The sequence below is a fragment of the Kryptolebias marmoratus genome, linkage group LG12, assembly GCF_001649575.2.
Source record: "Kryptolebias marmoratus isolate JLee-2015 linkage group LG12, ASM164957v2, whole genome shotgun sequence".
Classification (NCBI taxonomy): domain Eukaryota; kingdom Metazoa; phylum Chordata; class Actinopteri; order Cyprinodontiformes; family Rivulidae; genus Kryptolebias; species Kryptolebias marmoratus.
The window spans coordinates 9,587,974-9,602,139 of NC_051441.1; the positions used below are offsets into that span (position 1 = coordinate 9,587,974).

Here is a 14,166-nt window from a genome sequence, read left to right on the forward strand (position 1 = left end):
AATTACAATTTTGAACATTAGGTGACAACATTCTCCAGACTTTTGACAGCGTTTGACATGAAACCTCTGGAGCAAATGTTCCATAGCGTTGAGCTGCTCTCACTCCAGCAGTTTGACACGGAGCACTCCTTCCTGAAGAAGATCAGGTTTGTTTCCTGATATACTGTGGCAATATATCACTATATATCACATGCTTTATTGCAGTTGGTACCAGTTAACCCACAACACAGTTTATTTAGTAATGCAAAGTGTAACATAGAGGTTATGAAGATATATGCAATACCTTTAGACACATCAAAACCTATGGCTACAATTTTATCAGTTTGTTTATATTTTGTTCAAAGAAGTATGTAATGGAATTCTGTGACAAAAATATACTTAATAAATTTGCTAGTAATGTAAAGAATACCCTTAAATCTCAAAATTGATTTTTTTTGTTTTTTATAGGAACTTCCTCACAGCTGGAAAAAGAAAAAGTAACACTGAACCTTGCAACAAAATCCTCATCATTCAGTGTGATTTTGATGAAGCTTCTCACAGTGCAAATCTCATCGCATCTGCAAAGTAGGTCTCACTGTTTTTTTTTCTGACAGCTTTTTACTACTGTGTATTGTTAATATGTGACGTGTTGCTATCCATTTTCAGGTATTCATCAATAAATGAAATTAACAAGATAACACAAGAAAGCACAGGAAGCAGAGTGTTTGTCTACTTTATCACACGACTGCCAAGAATGGAAGGAGGCACGTCCTACATTGGCTTTCATGGAGGTGGGATTATTTTGGCTTGCAAAATGTATTAGTTAACTGTAACACATTGATTAAAGATAAAGACTAACCCAGGACATCTTACTGTTTGTAGGCCCCTGGAGATCAGTTCATATTGATGACCTCCGACGCTCAAAAGACATTATTTCAGACATCAAGACCTTGCAAAATATGACAATCAGCCAGATGTTTGAAGCTAAGGCACCTGTGCCTGAAGGTAAGTGATTGATAAATAATCTATTTAGAAAAGCTGTCTTGAGTTTGAAATAATGGGGAGAGGGATGTCTAGGTTTCCCTTAATAAGATTTTTTTTTTTTCAGCCATGGAGGTGGATGACATGTACATTGAGGCTGAAGAGGAGAGAGCAGAAGAAAGTGTGAGTATAGACTAAATATTTTATATTTTACATTTCATTGTCTGACAACAAAATACTGTATAATTTTGCACTGGGTCACTACAGTTAGGTTTTAACTTGAATGTTTTCTTCCTGCAGGGTTTGGATGATGTCATCGACACCACATCGTTGCTGCGGAGCTGTGTGCAGAGTGCTGTGAGCATGCTGAGCGACCACGTGAAAAGTGGCTTCCGCAGTACTCGAAGAGTTGCAATCCTTTTGACCCTTTTGAGTGACAATGATGAAATTAAAGGTAAAATCAGTCATGTTTTTTTTCTGTATTTTGTTTTTTGTTATAGCACTTGCAGTGTTCATCATTTTGTCTGTCTTTAGGTGAATTTCTGCAAACGCTGAAGAAGCATCTTCACTCATTGTTAGTGTTTCATGATGGCAACACATTGTCATCCATCAAAAGCAACTGGGTCCTGAAAGAGGCATCAAGCATTGATGCATTGCAAGAAGGAGGCACATTCAGGTGACTGAGGAAGTTGAAGAGTTGAGGATAAATTATATGAGAAACACAAGTCCTTTTTTAGGCACTGATAATTTTCTTTTGTCTTTTTTACAGGCACACCTTATGGAAGCGTGTTCAGGCTGTGATTGTCCCCCTCTTGGCACAACTAGTTTCAATCATTGATCGTGACCAAAACATGAACCTCCTGCTGGATGCAAACTGCTGTGAGTCTGTGAAGAGGCTGTGGTTGGATGTATTTAGCAATGAAAAACTGCTGCAAATCTCTCACCTCACAATGGACCACAGGTAAGTACTAGAATTACTGATCTTTCTATTAAAAAACAAAGTTCTGTAATGAAGGATATTTCCCACAACATATTTTTTTACCTTGTGTATTTACATTTTTCTCAGCTTTGAGGCAAGAACCATCCTTGTACAGAACTACATTGCTCAGGATGAAAACATGGGCTGCACCATGCCCTTCAGTTGGAGGATTAAGGATTTTCTGGAGGAGTTCTGTGTTCATGTACTACAAAATGAAGGTAAATCAGGTCCTCCGCTTAGTGAACATGCAGATACTGATTGTTTTCTTGTATTTATGTATTTAAACATGACCTAAATATTCATTAGGGCACACTCAACTAGAGCTTGTTGAGTTTTTTTGGAAAACACCACTGGGAAGCTACATAGCAAAAGCAAATTCAGAGATACAGATGGAGTTTTATCACCGCTACCTTCAAGATTTCATCTCTATGTCCATGAACATCACCTGTCCAGAAGATCTGCAGGTTGTTTTACAATAATTCTTGCAACCCTAAATCTTACACTGCATCTGTGTTTAGGTTCTTGCGTGTACTAATAATGCTCATTATCTGGTTTTTCCTAGCTCCTCTGCGGTGCCTTGAATTGTTGTGTCACTGAGCTGCGGCTGCAGCTAAATGACACTGAACCAGTACCAGCTCTTCCATGGGTCCATGCTGCTTATCACAAGTTCAAAAACCGGCTGCAGAACCTCTTGAGGATGATGTGTATTGAACCCCAAGTGACTAAAGACCTCCTGGGAAATCCACATGCCAAAGACAACGTGGAACTTGTGAGCTTCAACTCCTCATGCTGTCAAACTGTTGACTTGTTCTGCATTTAAAATTCAATAACAACTATACTAAACAATACTTATGTTGCCTTTCCTATGGCCTCTAATGCGACTTGGTTTTATTCTTTGTCTGCAAGGTGCTCGATGTCTATGCTGCTTTTGCATGTTTGGAGCATCTGGAGCCCAGAGTTTTAGACACTGATGCTCAAAGACAAGCCTGGCTCAGACAGGTGAAAAAACTCCAGGTTCCCATTGAGTTGATCTGTTCAGAAGACAGTGTGAGATATTATGGAGAGAGGAGCAAGACGTTCGTCAGTAGAGTCCAGTAAGTGGAGCAAAAGTCGAAATACTTTCAAAATCTAGGATCCGAGATATGTAGTTTGTCCATGTGGAATTATGTTTGTGCTTCTTTGATCTTAGATCTGGATGGAATCGCATCATTTCTCTCTCTCTGTTTGTTGAGCACATGCTGTTGGGAATTGAGGAGTTGGACAAGAAGCTGTCACCTGTAGTTTTGGATAATACACGGCGGCTTGGCCAGGTTTGTCTGGAATTTTTATTTTTGTCAAAATTTCAGTATTAAAAGACAGTGACTTACCATAAAATTGCTTCGACGTCGTTTTCTCCATCAATACTTAAACGCTTTACTTTTTCCTTCTCATCAAGATACTTGAAAAAAACTCTGACCTTAAAAGTCAGCAGATATTTAAGGCAGTAATTGGTCTGCTGAAAGCCTGCAAAGATGGAGCCGTGGATCGCATTTTCAAGTAAACAAAAAAATATATATATATATTTATCTTGATAAATATGCTAACTATATCACATTATTTTTGTTATTAAAGTTTCTCAGTACAATACATGACAGACCATAGATCTTTTAAAACTGATGTACCCACTGTATATAATGAGCTAGACTTCTCAGCAGTTTTTAATCCATGTTTTGATCATTATAGACCTAAAATACATTAAATATAGAGCTATTGGTAAATAAATGACCTACTAATTGATGTAGAGTCCTTGTATTTACAAATTAAAACCAGGTTCTAATGTTTACCTTCTTTTCCAGGTTTGGTCTTGTGCTGTGTCCAGTCTGCATGGGAGACCCTCAGGATCCACTCTGCTTGGCTTGTGAACACATCTATTGTGTGGTCTGCATCAAACAGTGGCTAATCCCAGGTCAGATGTACTGTCCTCTTTGCATGCAGCAAGTTGACGATGACTTTCCCTTGGTTCCATCAGATGATATAAGGTGAGAACCTGTATTACTGTTTTTATTAATTTTGTTCCTCATAAAAATCAGTGTTGTAATGCATTTCTTTTTGCACAAACACAATCTTTTTGTTAACTCTTTTTATGCCTTAGATGTATTTTGACAATCTCTACGACTCTTGTTTTGTGTAGGGTTCTTGTCAGCAAACATGCTCTGTTTAGGAAGCGATACAATGCTTTCTTCATTGACCTGGTGTCTACAGTGTGCTTCAAAGATAACTCTCCACCGTGTCCGGCCGTCATTCTTATTTTGCTGTCTTTCCTCATGGTGGAAGCCAACACTGTTCCCATTCTCAAAGGTACTGTGCTACAGCCAACCTACTACACTTTTGAGTTTACATACTTGCATCTCTGTGTATACAAGTACAAGGTATCCCAACTCTAAATATGAATGAATAAGACCATTGGAGATGGGCACCAGCCTCCCCGTGTCCCTTAATGAAAAAGTGTGTAAAGAAAACGGATGGATCTCTGAATATATACATATATTTTTTTTTTTTCAGCTAATCGACAGATGCTGACAAAAGTGCTCTCTCCGTTTGATGATTCTGTTGATAAAAATCCAGTGATTCGCTCAGTAGTGCTCAAACTCCTGCTGAAGTACAGGTGAGATGCTAACGTTGCATATCTTATAACTTGTACTTGCATATGCTGTTAATATCTGGTTTGTTTTTCATTGAAATTTCTTGTTTGTTTTGTAGCTTTGATGATGTTAAAGAATATCTGCAGCAGCACCTAATGTCAGTTGAGCAGAGCAACATTTTGGAGGAGGCAGACAAAACTGAACTCTACTGCATGTACATTAACTGTCTAGAGGTACATATGGCTTCAAAAGCTACTGTTGGATTGCAGTGTACCATATTTAAATGCTAATTTTAATTATTATTATTTGGTCCTGTTAATGTTCCAGGATTCCATGTTTGAGAGGTTGCAGTTCAGGTCTGTTGGGGATCAGCAGGCATATTTGCGGGACGAAAGTGCCTTCCTGACTGATTACCTGCAATCACACGGTCAGCGTGGTGAAAAGCCAGCTGTGCAGTACCTGCAGCAGTTGGCCAGAGTTCGCATGGACCTGGATGTGACTGCTAGCCTGATTGTGGACAAACTGAGAGCCACAGGTGTGTAATTTATTTCAGTACCACAAGAAAGTCTCATATTCTCTCATATGTTGATCTTTTTAAAAACGTCCCACTTTATAATGTGTAAAATTTACAAAAGCTTATTTTTATTTCTTTTCTTAAACTTTACCCAGGCTCTCCGGAAGGTGGTCAAAGTAGATCCACAGCCTTCCTGGACGTCGTGGTTAACCTGTGTAGGAGTGGGAACGACTGGTATCGTGTCTATTTGATCCGTAAGATCTGCAGCCAGCACGGAGTGGAGTTTGTCATGAAACTTCTCAAACAGGATCAAATGCGATGGCTATTCCCTAAAGAAGTTCAACAACAGGTTCAGTTTGACTTTTAGTGTTAGTGGCCAAAAAAAGGCAATTGATTATGTCTGCTTAACTATTCTGCTTCATATTTGTCTGTGCACAGAATGAAGACACCTCTCCAATAGATCAATATCTTGTGTGTGGGGAAGATTACAAGACTATCAGAGAGGCTGTTGCAAAGATAAATTTGGAAGGCAAAGTGGAAAGACTGGATGAAGTTTGTGAGGTAACATCACCTGACTTATTTGATGATAACTTAGAATCAGACCTTGGCATTAGAGTTGCGTCCATGTTTACATGGATTTTTTGTTGCTTTCTTGCTTTTCTTCATAGGGATGCAAATGCTTGCCACAACAGAAACCAGTCTACCTTCTGTTAGCGCTGTACAGAGAAATCACCACTCTCTATGGACAAGCCAATGAAAGCTTCCATCCCAAACCCGAGGTTGGTCAATTGTTTTATTCAAACTCACCCAAATTTTCAAAGCTAACAAATCTCAAATGTTAATTTCTTTGCAATTGCTTCTATGAAACCAATTTTTATTAAGTCATTGTACTGTTTTAAAGTCATATAAGTTTGTTTTTTTTAATCTACAAGAAAATGTGTTTTTCTTTTTTGTTCATTCGTACCCACAGCAACTTGAAGCTCTGACAACTTACATCCAGTCATCCAAAGTCCTTGCCAGCGCAGAGATGAAGGGCTTCGCTCTGGCTCTAGTGACCAACCGAATGGGGCCGTTGGTCATTCGTCCCGGGGTCTCCGGGGCTCGATCTGTGGCTGTGGAATTAGCCATTCACTTAGCTGCTGTCCTGATCTGTGGAAACCAGGGATTCTTAGCTCCTCTCCAGCAGCTGGCACTGACACCTGCCAATATGCAGGTGTGTAGAACATTTGTTGTCAGTGAAATCTTTACCTCTTGCTGTTTGAAATAAATGTAAATCTTTTTATTTGTTTCTGCAGGCATCATTCTTGCCCACCATGCCGGAAGACATGGTAACAGTGGCTCAACAGGCTCTGGGTCCACTGCGGTGGTACTGTAAGTAAAAATAAAAGAATTATCCTCTCACATATGATACAACAGTGAAAACTGATTTTAAACCATGAAAAACAATAATTTATTCTTCCAAACCTTTTACAGGTTGTCCAAATGGCCACCCCTGCACTATTGGCGAGGTATATTCTGTTTATTTTGATCCATAAAATTGTTGTAATGACTCCCTTTATTAGTTTTTCCATATTCTGAAAGACTTTTTGTTCGTTTGGTTTGCCAGTGTGGCCAGCCCATGCAAACAAGTCGTTGTGTCGACTGTGGCATTGAAATTGGAGGAAATAACCACAGAGCTGTGCAGGGATTTCAGATTCTTCCACCTCAGTACGTGGTTCCCAAAATTCATGTGAAAATATGTACAACAAAAGAAATAGTTTAATTTGTCTGTATTTTCCTTCAAAACGTATTTATTTGTTTTTTGACAGAGGTGACCGCACTCAGACAGGCCACATCCTTGGTGACCCGGGACGACGAGACAATCCAGATATGCTGGACACAAAGAGCATTTCCCCGGTTCCCTTTACCATTGTTCGCATGCTCACTCACATGGCAATGCTGCTCGGCGCCTGCAACCACACACCGGTAGCTTGGGCAGAATTGAACATTTAAACATATTCTTTTTAACAACAGCAATGCAGCAATTTGCTCTGCTCATCTGGTCCTGTTAGAACTGGGAGGAATCTCATTTATGACATTTTTTTTTTGTATTTCTAGAATATCTCTGCGATCATCAAGCCCCCAGTTGCTGATCCTGCTGCATTTCTTCTCGCTCACTTGAAAAAAGATGTTCAACAGCTTATCAGGTCTCTTGGTAAGGGGACCGATGACGCAATCAGCACAATTCACCTGCTAATCAGCAGCCTACTGCAACCCCACCAGCAGCAGAGATGTAAGTGTCTTTTGCTACAACTTTAATGTCTCATTACCCTAAAAATGATACAAAATGAATTTGTTGTTTAGCAAAAAAAATTGAAGAGCCACTATATTTATTTATCTGATTTCGAATTGCTTTTGTTGTTTTATGTTTTACTCATTAGAATCCTATATTATCCCTTCAGTTTTGGTTTTACAGTAATCTGCATTAGAATAACACGGTAACAAACGGAAACAAGGTCTAATCTCATATTTTGTGGCTTGTCTTTCAGGGCCTGTTCCTTATAACAACCAGCTCGCCACCAAAGAGAGTAGAAATGGATGGGAGATGGAAATGAGCAACACCATCATTTCACCTCAACTTAAGGTAGTTTAGGAAGGGAAAGTAAAGTCTTCAGTAACTACCCCTCTTTCACTTGTTTATAAAAAAGTCTGTGCACATCTTCTTTATCCACAGCACTTGGATAGACAGCTAAAAGAAGTGAACGCGTTCATCCGGGACGACTCCCGCATCTCTGCCAATCCAATCATGAAGCTCGTGTTTGGTGAACCTCGTCTCTTCTTGGCCTCGATTCCCCCAAATTCTCTGATCCATTGTTCTGCAGTGTGGAGCTGCAGGGAGAAAGTGTCCCTGCTGAGCCTCACCCACATCGTAGAGCAGAATGATGGCAAAGACGTTGTGCCTGTTCTGTGGAGATTTCTGCACAGGGTAAGAAAACGGCGACCAAACATTCAAGCCACATTATGTTAAAAAAAATACTGTACTTATCAAATTGTGGCTTATTAGTATTTAATTGCTCAGCTTTTTGTTCCTATAAGGATCTTTAGTACAATTTCTGCAGGTTGGTATATTGTTGAAGTCATACAATTTTTAGAATTTATGTTTTTATAACAAAGAAATAAAGAAACTCAAGTTAAGTAACACTGGAGAGTTGGCCCAATTTGCACATTGTTTTTTATTTTTTAACAAATTTTGATTTTTTACATGCTTTACCAAATAAAAAGGATGATTATTTTTTTCTCCTTTCTTTCTTTCTCAACAGGAAGCAGAGGTCCAACTGGTGAAACACCTTCCTGACATCCTCACACTCCAGAAAGATCTGGTCAAGAAGTTTCAGAACATCACAGAGCTGACTTACGACACCATCGCTGACTTTCTTCAAAGCCACAAAGGAGGTATCGCAAGCATACACATGCACGGATCTTTTCAACTCTATGACTCACAGACAGTGTTTATTTTATTATTTTTTTAAAGAAATGGCATTGTAAAAAAGCTGGCAACATACTATATGTAGAACTGCCTGCCAGGAAATGAGTAGTTTTAGCAAGAAAGGGGACAATGATTGAGTATTCTTTAAAAAGAAAATCGTTTTCACACATGACAGCTACAGATGATGCAGCTATGTCCAAATAAGCTGTGGCTACTTCTTTTTAGCTGACATCAGCACTCCTATTGAAATAAAAGAAAAATGTTTGCTTTCTTTTAAGTTTCAATTAAAACCTGGTATGAGAGACACATCCGAATCTTCCTGACAACTTGGAATCAGCTTAGAGTATCTCTGGAAACAAACGGTAAAAACAAACACTAACATTAACCTTGTTCTGCTGCTCTGAGCTGTGTAACTCTATAATGTAACATGAATTAAAATGATGTTCAGGTGAGATTAAGATCCCAGCTGAGTTCTGCCAGAAGGACCTGGACCTCAACAGTGACTTTAAGGTGCTGTTACCTCAGAGACAAGGCGCAGGGCTGTGCTCCACAGCTCTTGTCAGCTACCTGATCGCTCTGCACAACGACCTCATCTACTGCGTGGACAAGCACACGGGAGAGGAGACCAGGTGGGGGTGCTCATGTCTCATTTTTCTCATTTACAGAAAAAGAAGATTGTGTTGAACCTCTCCTGCAAATGTTTGAAAGGATTACAAAACAATGAAATTAAAAAAAAAAGAGAACTAGCAAAGAGGTTTTTAATAACGCCAATTTATTTCTGAGCTATTTTTTATGTATATGTTTCATAGCTATAAAGTGAGCCCCGCAGATCTCACCGATCTGCATGTGATCCGTTACGAGCTGGAGCGAGACGTGATGCCCCTGGTTCTGTCCAATACCCAGTACAGCATCGAGAGGGGCCAGGAGACCCTTCATGAGTATGACCTGCCTAAGATCCAGCAGCAGATCATTTCCCGTTTCCTGCTGGGCAAACCTCTCATCACCCTCAATGTGAGTAAATGCACAAAAAAACCAAAAACAATCGGTGAATCGTTAAGCAAAATTATTAAGACATTTTTTACCCTCATATGCATCCTGCAGGGCATTCCAACGCTAGTGAACAGACACGACCGCAACTATGAGATCATCTTCAAAGATATAATGGCAAAAGTCAAACAAGTAAGTGATCATTTCTGGAAGAATTTTCACAAACTCAACTTGTAATATACAAACTCTTTTAACTGATGGGTTTTTCTGTCAACAGGAGCCCCTCCAGACTCTTACGCTCTTCTCTGTGGCTGGAGAGCTTCACTCCTACAGCGAGGTGTGTGAGGCTTTGTCCACACTGGAGGTGGCACTTGGCTTCCTCGCCATGACCGGGGGGGAGCCTCACATGCAGCTGTCCACCTACCTGGAGGAGGTGCTGCAGATGGGAAACCAGATGGCTCAGCATATCATCAAGGTCAGCCTATCCGAGACACCGGTTACAGGATCCTGCTACGCTTTCTCTCTTCCGCCATTCAATCAGTCTGGATACATTTAAGATACTGAGACACACAAAACGTTTCCTCGTACTGCAACTTTGTATTCATTATTTACCAATAAGACCGCAGTGTTTAATCGTAATGTACAAAGTTAAATTAGTTGGTCTAGTTTTTGTGTTAGACATGAGATAACTGTCTTCCTTTTTGGCCCACAGGCTTTTAGTATGTGTTGTCTGAAGCACTGTGTGGCTCTGTGGCAGCTGCTGGCCTCACTTAAATCAGAGAATATGCTGCGGCTCAAAAGGGTAAGTCATCACTCAGTGCTTCCTGTAAACAGATCCAAAGGAGAAAAATGGTATTATCATTGATTTTTGTGGTAGTGGTGATATCAATGAACTGGTGATTTGTTATTTTGCTGATTCTGTTTTCATTAGGATCCATTTGAGGGAGTTTCAAAGAAGTACAAACAGGCCCTGGGTGAGGATGAGCACAGGCTGCTGACTGGTTTCTTCTCTAAAAGCAGCGCCGACACGTTCCTGTTAGAGATGCACGAGTTCCTGGTGCTGGTCCTGAAAAAACCCAATGCTCCAGATACCTACAATCCTGACTGGAGGTAAAAACTCCAAAAATTTAATTAATTCCCATTCATGCAGCTGTTTAGGTCTTAAGTTTGAGAAAAATGAGAAAAAGCTTCAAATGAAGCTCAGGTTTGATGATGTTGAACAATAAATTGATTATTGAAAGCTTTCACACAAGAAAATTCCTGTTGCGTTTGAGTCAAGCCTGCTTTATACTAAGTCCCATAAGTTAACAAAATATGCAGATATTTATTATTTTTTTAATAGAATCTGACTTATGCCACTCTGTTTTATGTATAAATTTACATTTTACCTACTTAAAGGAATCCAACCTGATAAAGTTACATAGACAAGAACAAGAAGCATTTTTTTAACCAATTGTTTTAATACAAATAATCTCTGCTATATAACTGAGGGCATTTAGCCATACAGTTGTTCACTTCTTTCATCATTTAGCCTGAATCTGTGGCCTGTTTTGCTTTCTGCATCATTCAGCTAAGTTGAACGTTAACCCTGTGCATTGCAACCGGGTTTGAAGAAGATATGTTTGTTTGCAGTTTGGACAACAGTGTTTTAGGTTTAATTTGTCACTGTTAACTTCATTTTGTTGCAATAACACATGAGCTAATGCGCCTGAAGCACGGTTCTCAGACCAAGTCAACATTTCCTCTCTGCGCCACATGAGGTGTTAAGCCCACTGTGTGCATTTTAAAATTTAATTTGCATTTGAAGGTTTCAAAGTTCTTGTTTTATCTCTTTAAGCTTGAAAGACACACTGGTGTCTTACATGGAGCGTAAAGACTTGGACATACCCCCAGATGTGGAGGAGCTCTTCCCAGAGGAGATCTGCCTGTCCCATTACACCGAAGCCTGGAAATTCATTGTCACCTTTAAGCAGGAGCGCGCTCAGAGACAATGAAGACTTATTTTGTTTTCTGCCTTCTTTATTAAATTTAATACCTTCAGTTTACATTTACGTTTTGCAATGACAGTATTGATAAATCATATCTTTGCACATATTTATTGAGAAAAATGTGCCTTTTTAATAGCACTATTTAGTGCCAAAGAATACATGTGGTTTATCTCTATGAAGGTGTGAGGATTAGGTACAGTTTAAGTCTTCTTGCCTGCACTTTGTGTAAATTAAAATCTATAAAAAAATATAAATACATATTGTTCACTCAGGTATATGTGGGGTAAATCTGGGGACATAAACTAAATAGATATAAAAACCTGAAAAGTTATGAGAATAATGTCTTTCCGTTGCTATGATTTTTTTTTTAAATCATTGTTCAGTTTTCAAAAGCTGCTGTCAAAAAAGCTGCCTTTAGAAAATTTTAAGATTTGCTGTTCTACATTCCAACTTTTTCTTTTTTTTTTTCACTTTTCCTATTGATTAAAATTGTTAACAAAGAGCACTTTTTGTTAGTTTGTTTTTCCAGTTAGGGACACATCTGAAGCATCTTACTCCTCATGTTAGCTGTGTCTCGATGCTTTGGCCCTAATTTATTTCATTATATGTCATGATCATAATAAATATCATAAATAATTGATTTGGTGTTTTGCTTGACCTGAGATTAGTAAATGATTTATGATTCTGGTTACTCTGATTCAGGAGGAGAACTTATCACCTGTTCGATTTTTTTCACAACCGCTCTTTAGCAAATATCTGAATATTATTATTTTTTTCTTAGATCATTCATGAAGTTGTAGTTACCAAATTTTTGAAGATGATATAATATTTTTTTATGCTCACATTGTGACACAAAATGTTGGCTTGCCAAAGGTTTTTGTGACTTCTTGACCCTCTGCTGGTGGGAGCTCAATGTGTTTCGGATCAGGCTGATGGAAATGATAAGGACAAGAATGCCGCTGGACAGCTCCTTGATTCAATTTCCTCCAGGCCAAAGTGGTGTTTAGCATAACAATGACAAATGGAAGTTTTGCTTGTGAAAGTAAACCATGTCGACGACCACCCTCTGGGAGTCTGATGTCTGCAATCACCTTTATGCACTTCAGATTTTTACCTTTTTTACTTAAAATGTGTTTATCTACACATTTTTGCAACCTGAATTCTGAAAAAGTTGTGACATTGTGTAAAATTCAAAAACAGAATTGTGTAAAAAAAAAAAAAAAATTGTAAAGAAAATATAATCTTATTTAAAGTGCTCCAGACAGCTTGCTCTGTCCCTTTATCAAAAATGAAAAGAGCTGTAGATGAGCTTCATAAACACTCCCACAAATGGGTCACTGGCATGATTTGCACAACTCAATTTTGCAGAACAAGCTTCACCGAGCAAGTTCAATCAGTTCACTTCCACTTCTGTAGGTTTCAAAGCCAACATGCCTGTCGTACAAAGGGAGGAACACACAGGGGCCAAATTATTTTCCAGCTCTCTGATTTTCTGTCTTTGTGTCTTGATGAGCAGGAATCAGGGAACAAAATTGCCGGGCAATCGTGGCTGCAAGCTTTGAATCAGGTCATGGGCATTTTGTCTGACGAGGTTGGACAGCATTCAGTGTCAGGGTTGAGTGCTTTCATAACTTTCATTGCAACATTGATAATGATATAAAACAATTTTGTCAATGCAAAAAAGATTTGTTTTCCAACACTGCACTTCTGTGAACATTTTATTTTCAAATAAAAACCAAAGATGAGGTTTTTATGCAATCACTGCTTCAACAGGATCCATTCTAAAGAAACTGCATTGATTGGGTGTGATTTGACCCCGTTTAGAATTATTCATTATTCATTTTATTTGGAATTTGATAGTTTATCATGTTTCATAACATTGCAAACTCTTTTTCATCTTATTGCCCTTCTGTGAAGCATTGCAAAAAGGTAAAAAAAAGTCACAAAATTAAAGGCCTAGCATTATTTGAGGGAATGCTTGTTATCCGAATTTTAGAAGATCATTTCATTGTATGTCGAGAAATGACTGAGTTGTGGCCATTTTGGTCAAATATTGAAAAAGATTATGCAAAATGTCATGTAATATTGCAAGATGTCACACACAGAGTGAATGACTCTCAGCTACTACCACATCATAATTTAGCCCAAAATCTGTTCTAGCCATTTTTGTGCTGGTTATGTTGATTAGTTGTAGCAGCCATCTTGAACTAAATTATTTCCAAACAGGGATCAGTTCTAGGTGTACATTTAATGATTACGTACCGATAATCTCATTCGAATTCATTCAGTGGTCCATGAGATATTTTGCTAATGGCCAGACAGGGTTGACTTCGGTGAATGACTCTCAGCTACAGCCACGCCAAATTTTAGCATCATATCTGTAAAATCGAATGAAATATAGCTATTATTGTGTTTTTTATGGTCAGTTGGCTGTGTCAACCATTTTGAATTACGTTGATACCAAAAGTTAATCAAATGAAGACATTTTTTCAGTGTTACTTTAGGTAAGTTTTTTTAAAATCTGTCCAGTGGTTCATGAGATATTTTGTTAACAGGCAGACATACAAGCACACGCACAGCAGGCAATAATAGACTTTAAACCCTTAGAAATGTTAAATCCTGCTCAGCATTATGAAAGCACTCCCACCTTA

At 38.7% G+C, this 14,166-nt stretch overlaps 1 protein-coding gene across 3 annotated transcripts in view; it reads left to right on the plus strand.

Moving 5' to 3' along the window:
• rnf213a (ring finger protein 213a) overlaps window positions 1-12,155 on the plus strand; it is a 30,943-nt gene extending 18,788 nt beyond the window's left edge. For 2 of the 3 annotated variants that reach the window (XM_017425380.3, XM_017425379.3), the window contains exons 29-67: window positions 22-146; window positions 448-564; window positions 646-770; window positions 862-984; window positions 1,088-1,143; window positions 1,261-1,414; window positions 1,495-1,636; window positions 1,730-1,921; window positions 2,027-2,157; window positions 2,246-2,403; window positions 2,502-2,708; window positions 2,846-3,033; window positions 3,129-3,249; window positions 3,375-3,475; window positions 3,775-3,957; window positions 4,110-4,276; window positions 4,481-4,583; window positions 4,679-4,793; window positions 4,888-5,095; window positions 5,230-5,423; window positions 5,513-5,635; window positions 5,743-5,853; window positions 6,045-6,287; window positions 6,370-6,445; window positions 6,548-6,582; window positions 6,681-6,781; window positions 6,883-7,039; window positions 7,172-7,346; window positions 7,603-7,697; window positions 7,788-8,039; window positions 8,374-8,506; window positions 8,819-8,902; window positions 8,989-9,169; window positions 9,350-9,551; window positions 9,642-9,719; window positions 9,805-10,002; window positions 10,240-10,329; window positions 10,459-10,637; window positions 11,365-11,521. In XM_017425380.3, coding sequence (XP_017280869.1) covers window positions 22-146; window positions 448-564; window positions 646-770; window positions 862-984; window positions 1,088-1,143; window positions 1,261-1,414; window positions 1,495-1,636; window positions 1,730-1,921; window positions 2,027-2,157; window positions 2,246-2,403; window positions 2,502-2,708; window positions 2,846-3,033; window positions 3,129-3,249; window positions 3,375-3,475; window positions 3,775-3,957; window positions 4,110-4,276; window positions 4,481-4,583; window positions 4,679-4,793; window positions 4,888-5,095; window positions 5,230-5,423; window positions 5,513-5,635; window positions 5,743-5,853; window positions 6,045-6,287; window positions 6,370-6,445; window positions 6,548-6,582; window positions 6,681-6,781; window positions 6,883-7,039; window positions 7,172-7,346; window positions 7,603-7,697; window positions 7,788-8,039; window positions 8,374-8,506; window positions 8,819-8,902; window positions 8,989-9,169; window positions 9,350-9,551; window positions 9,642-9,719; window positions 9,805-10,002; window positions 10,240-10,329; window positions 10,459-10,637; window positions 11,365-11,521 — 5,580 coding nt within the window. Of the gene's footprint in view, window positions 1-21; window positions 147-447; window positions 565-645; window positions 771-861; window positions 985-1,087; window positions 1,144-1,260; window positions 1,415-1,494; window positions 1,637-1,729; window positions 1,922-2,026; window positions 2,158-2,245; window positions 2,404-2,501; window positions 2,709-2,845; window positions 3,034-3,128; window positions 3,250-3,374; window positions 3,476-3,774; window positions 3,958-4,109; window positions 4,277-4,480; window positions 4,584-4,678; window positions 4,794-4,887; window positions 5,096-5,229; window positions 5,424-5,512; window positions 5,636-5,742; window positions 5,854-6,044; window positions 6,288-6,369; window positions 6,446-6,547; window positions 6,583-6,680; window positions 6,782-6,882; window positions 7,040-7,171; window positions 7,347-7,602; window positions 7,698-7,787; window positions 8,040-8,373; window positions 8,507-8,818; window positions 8,903-8,988; window positions 9,170-9,349; window positions 9,552-9,641; window positions 9,720-9,804; window positions 10,003-10,239; window positions 10,330-10,458; window positions 10,638-11,364 lie in introns of all 3 variants that reach the window. The other variant, XM_017425378.3, reaches the window with a different exon arrangement.
• The last annotated feature ends 2,011 nt before the right edge of the window (window positions 12,156-14,166 follow it).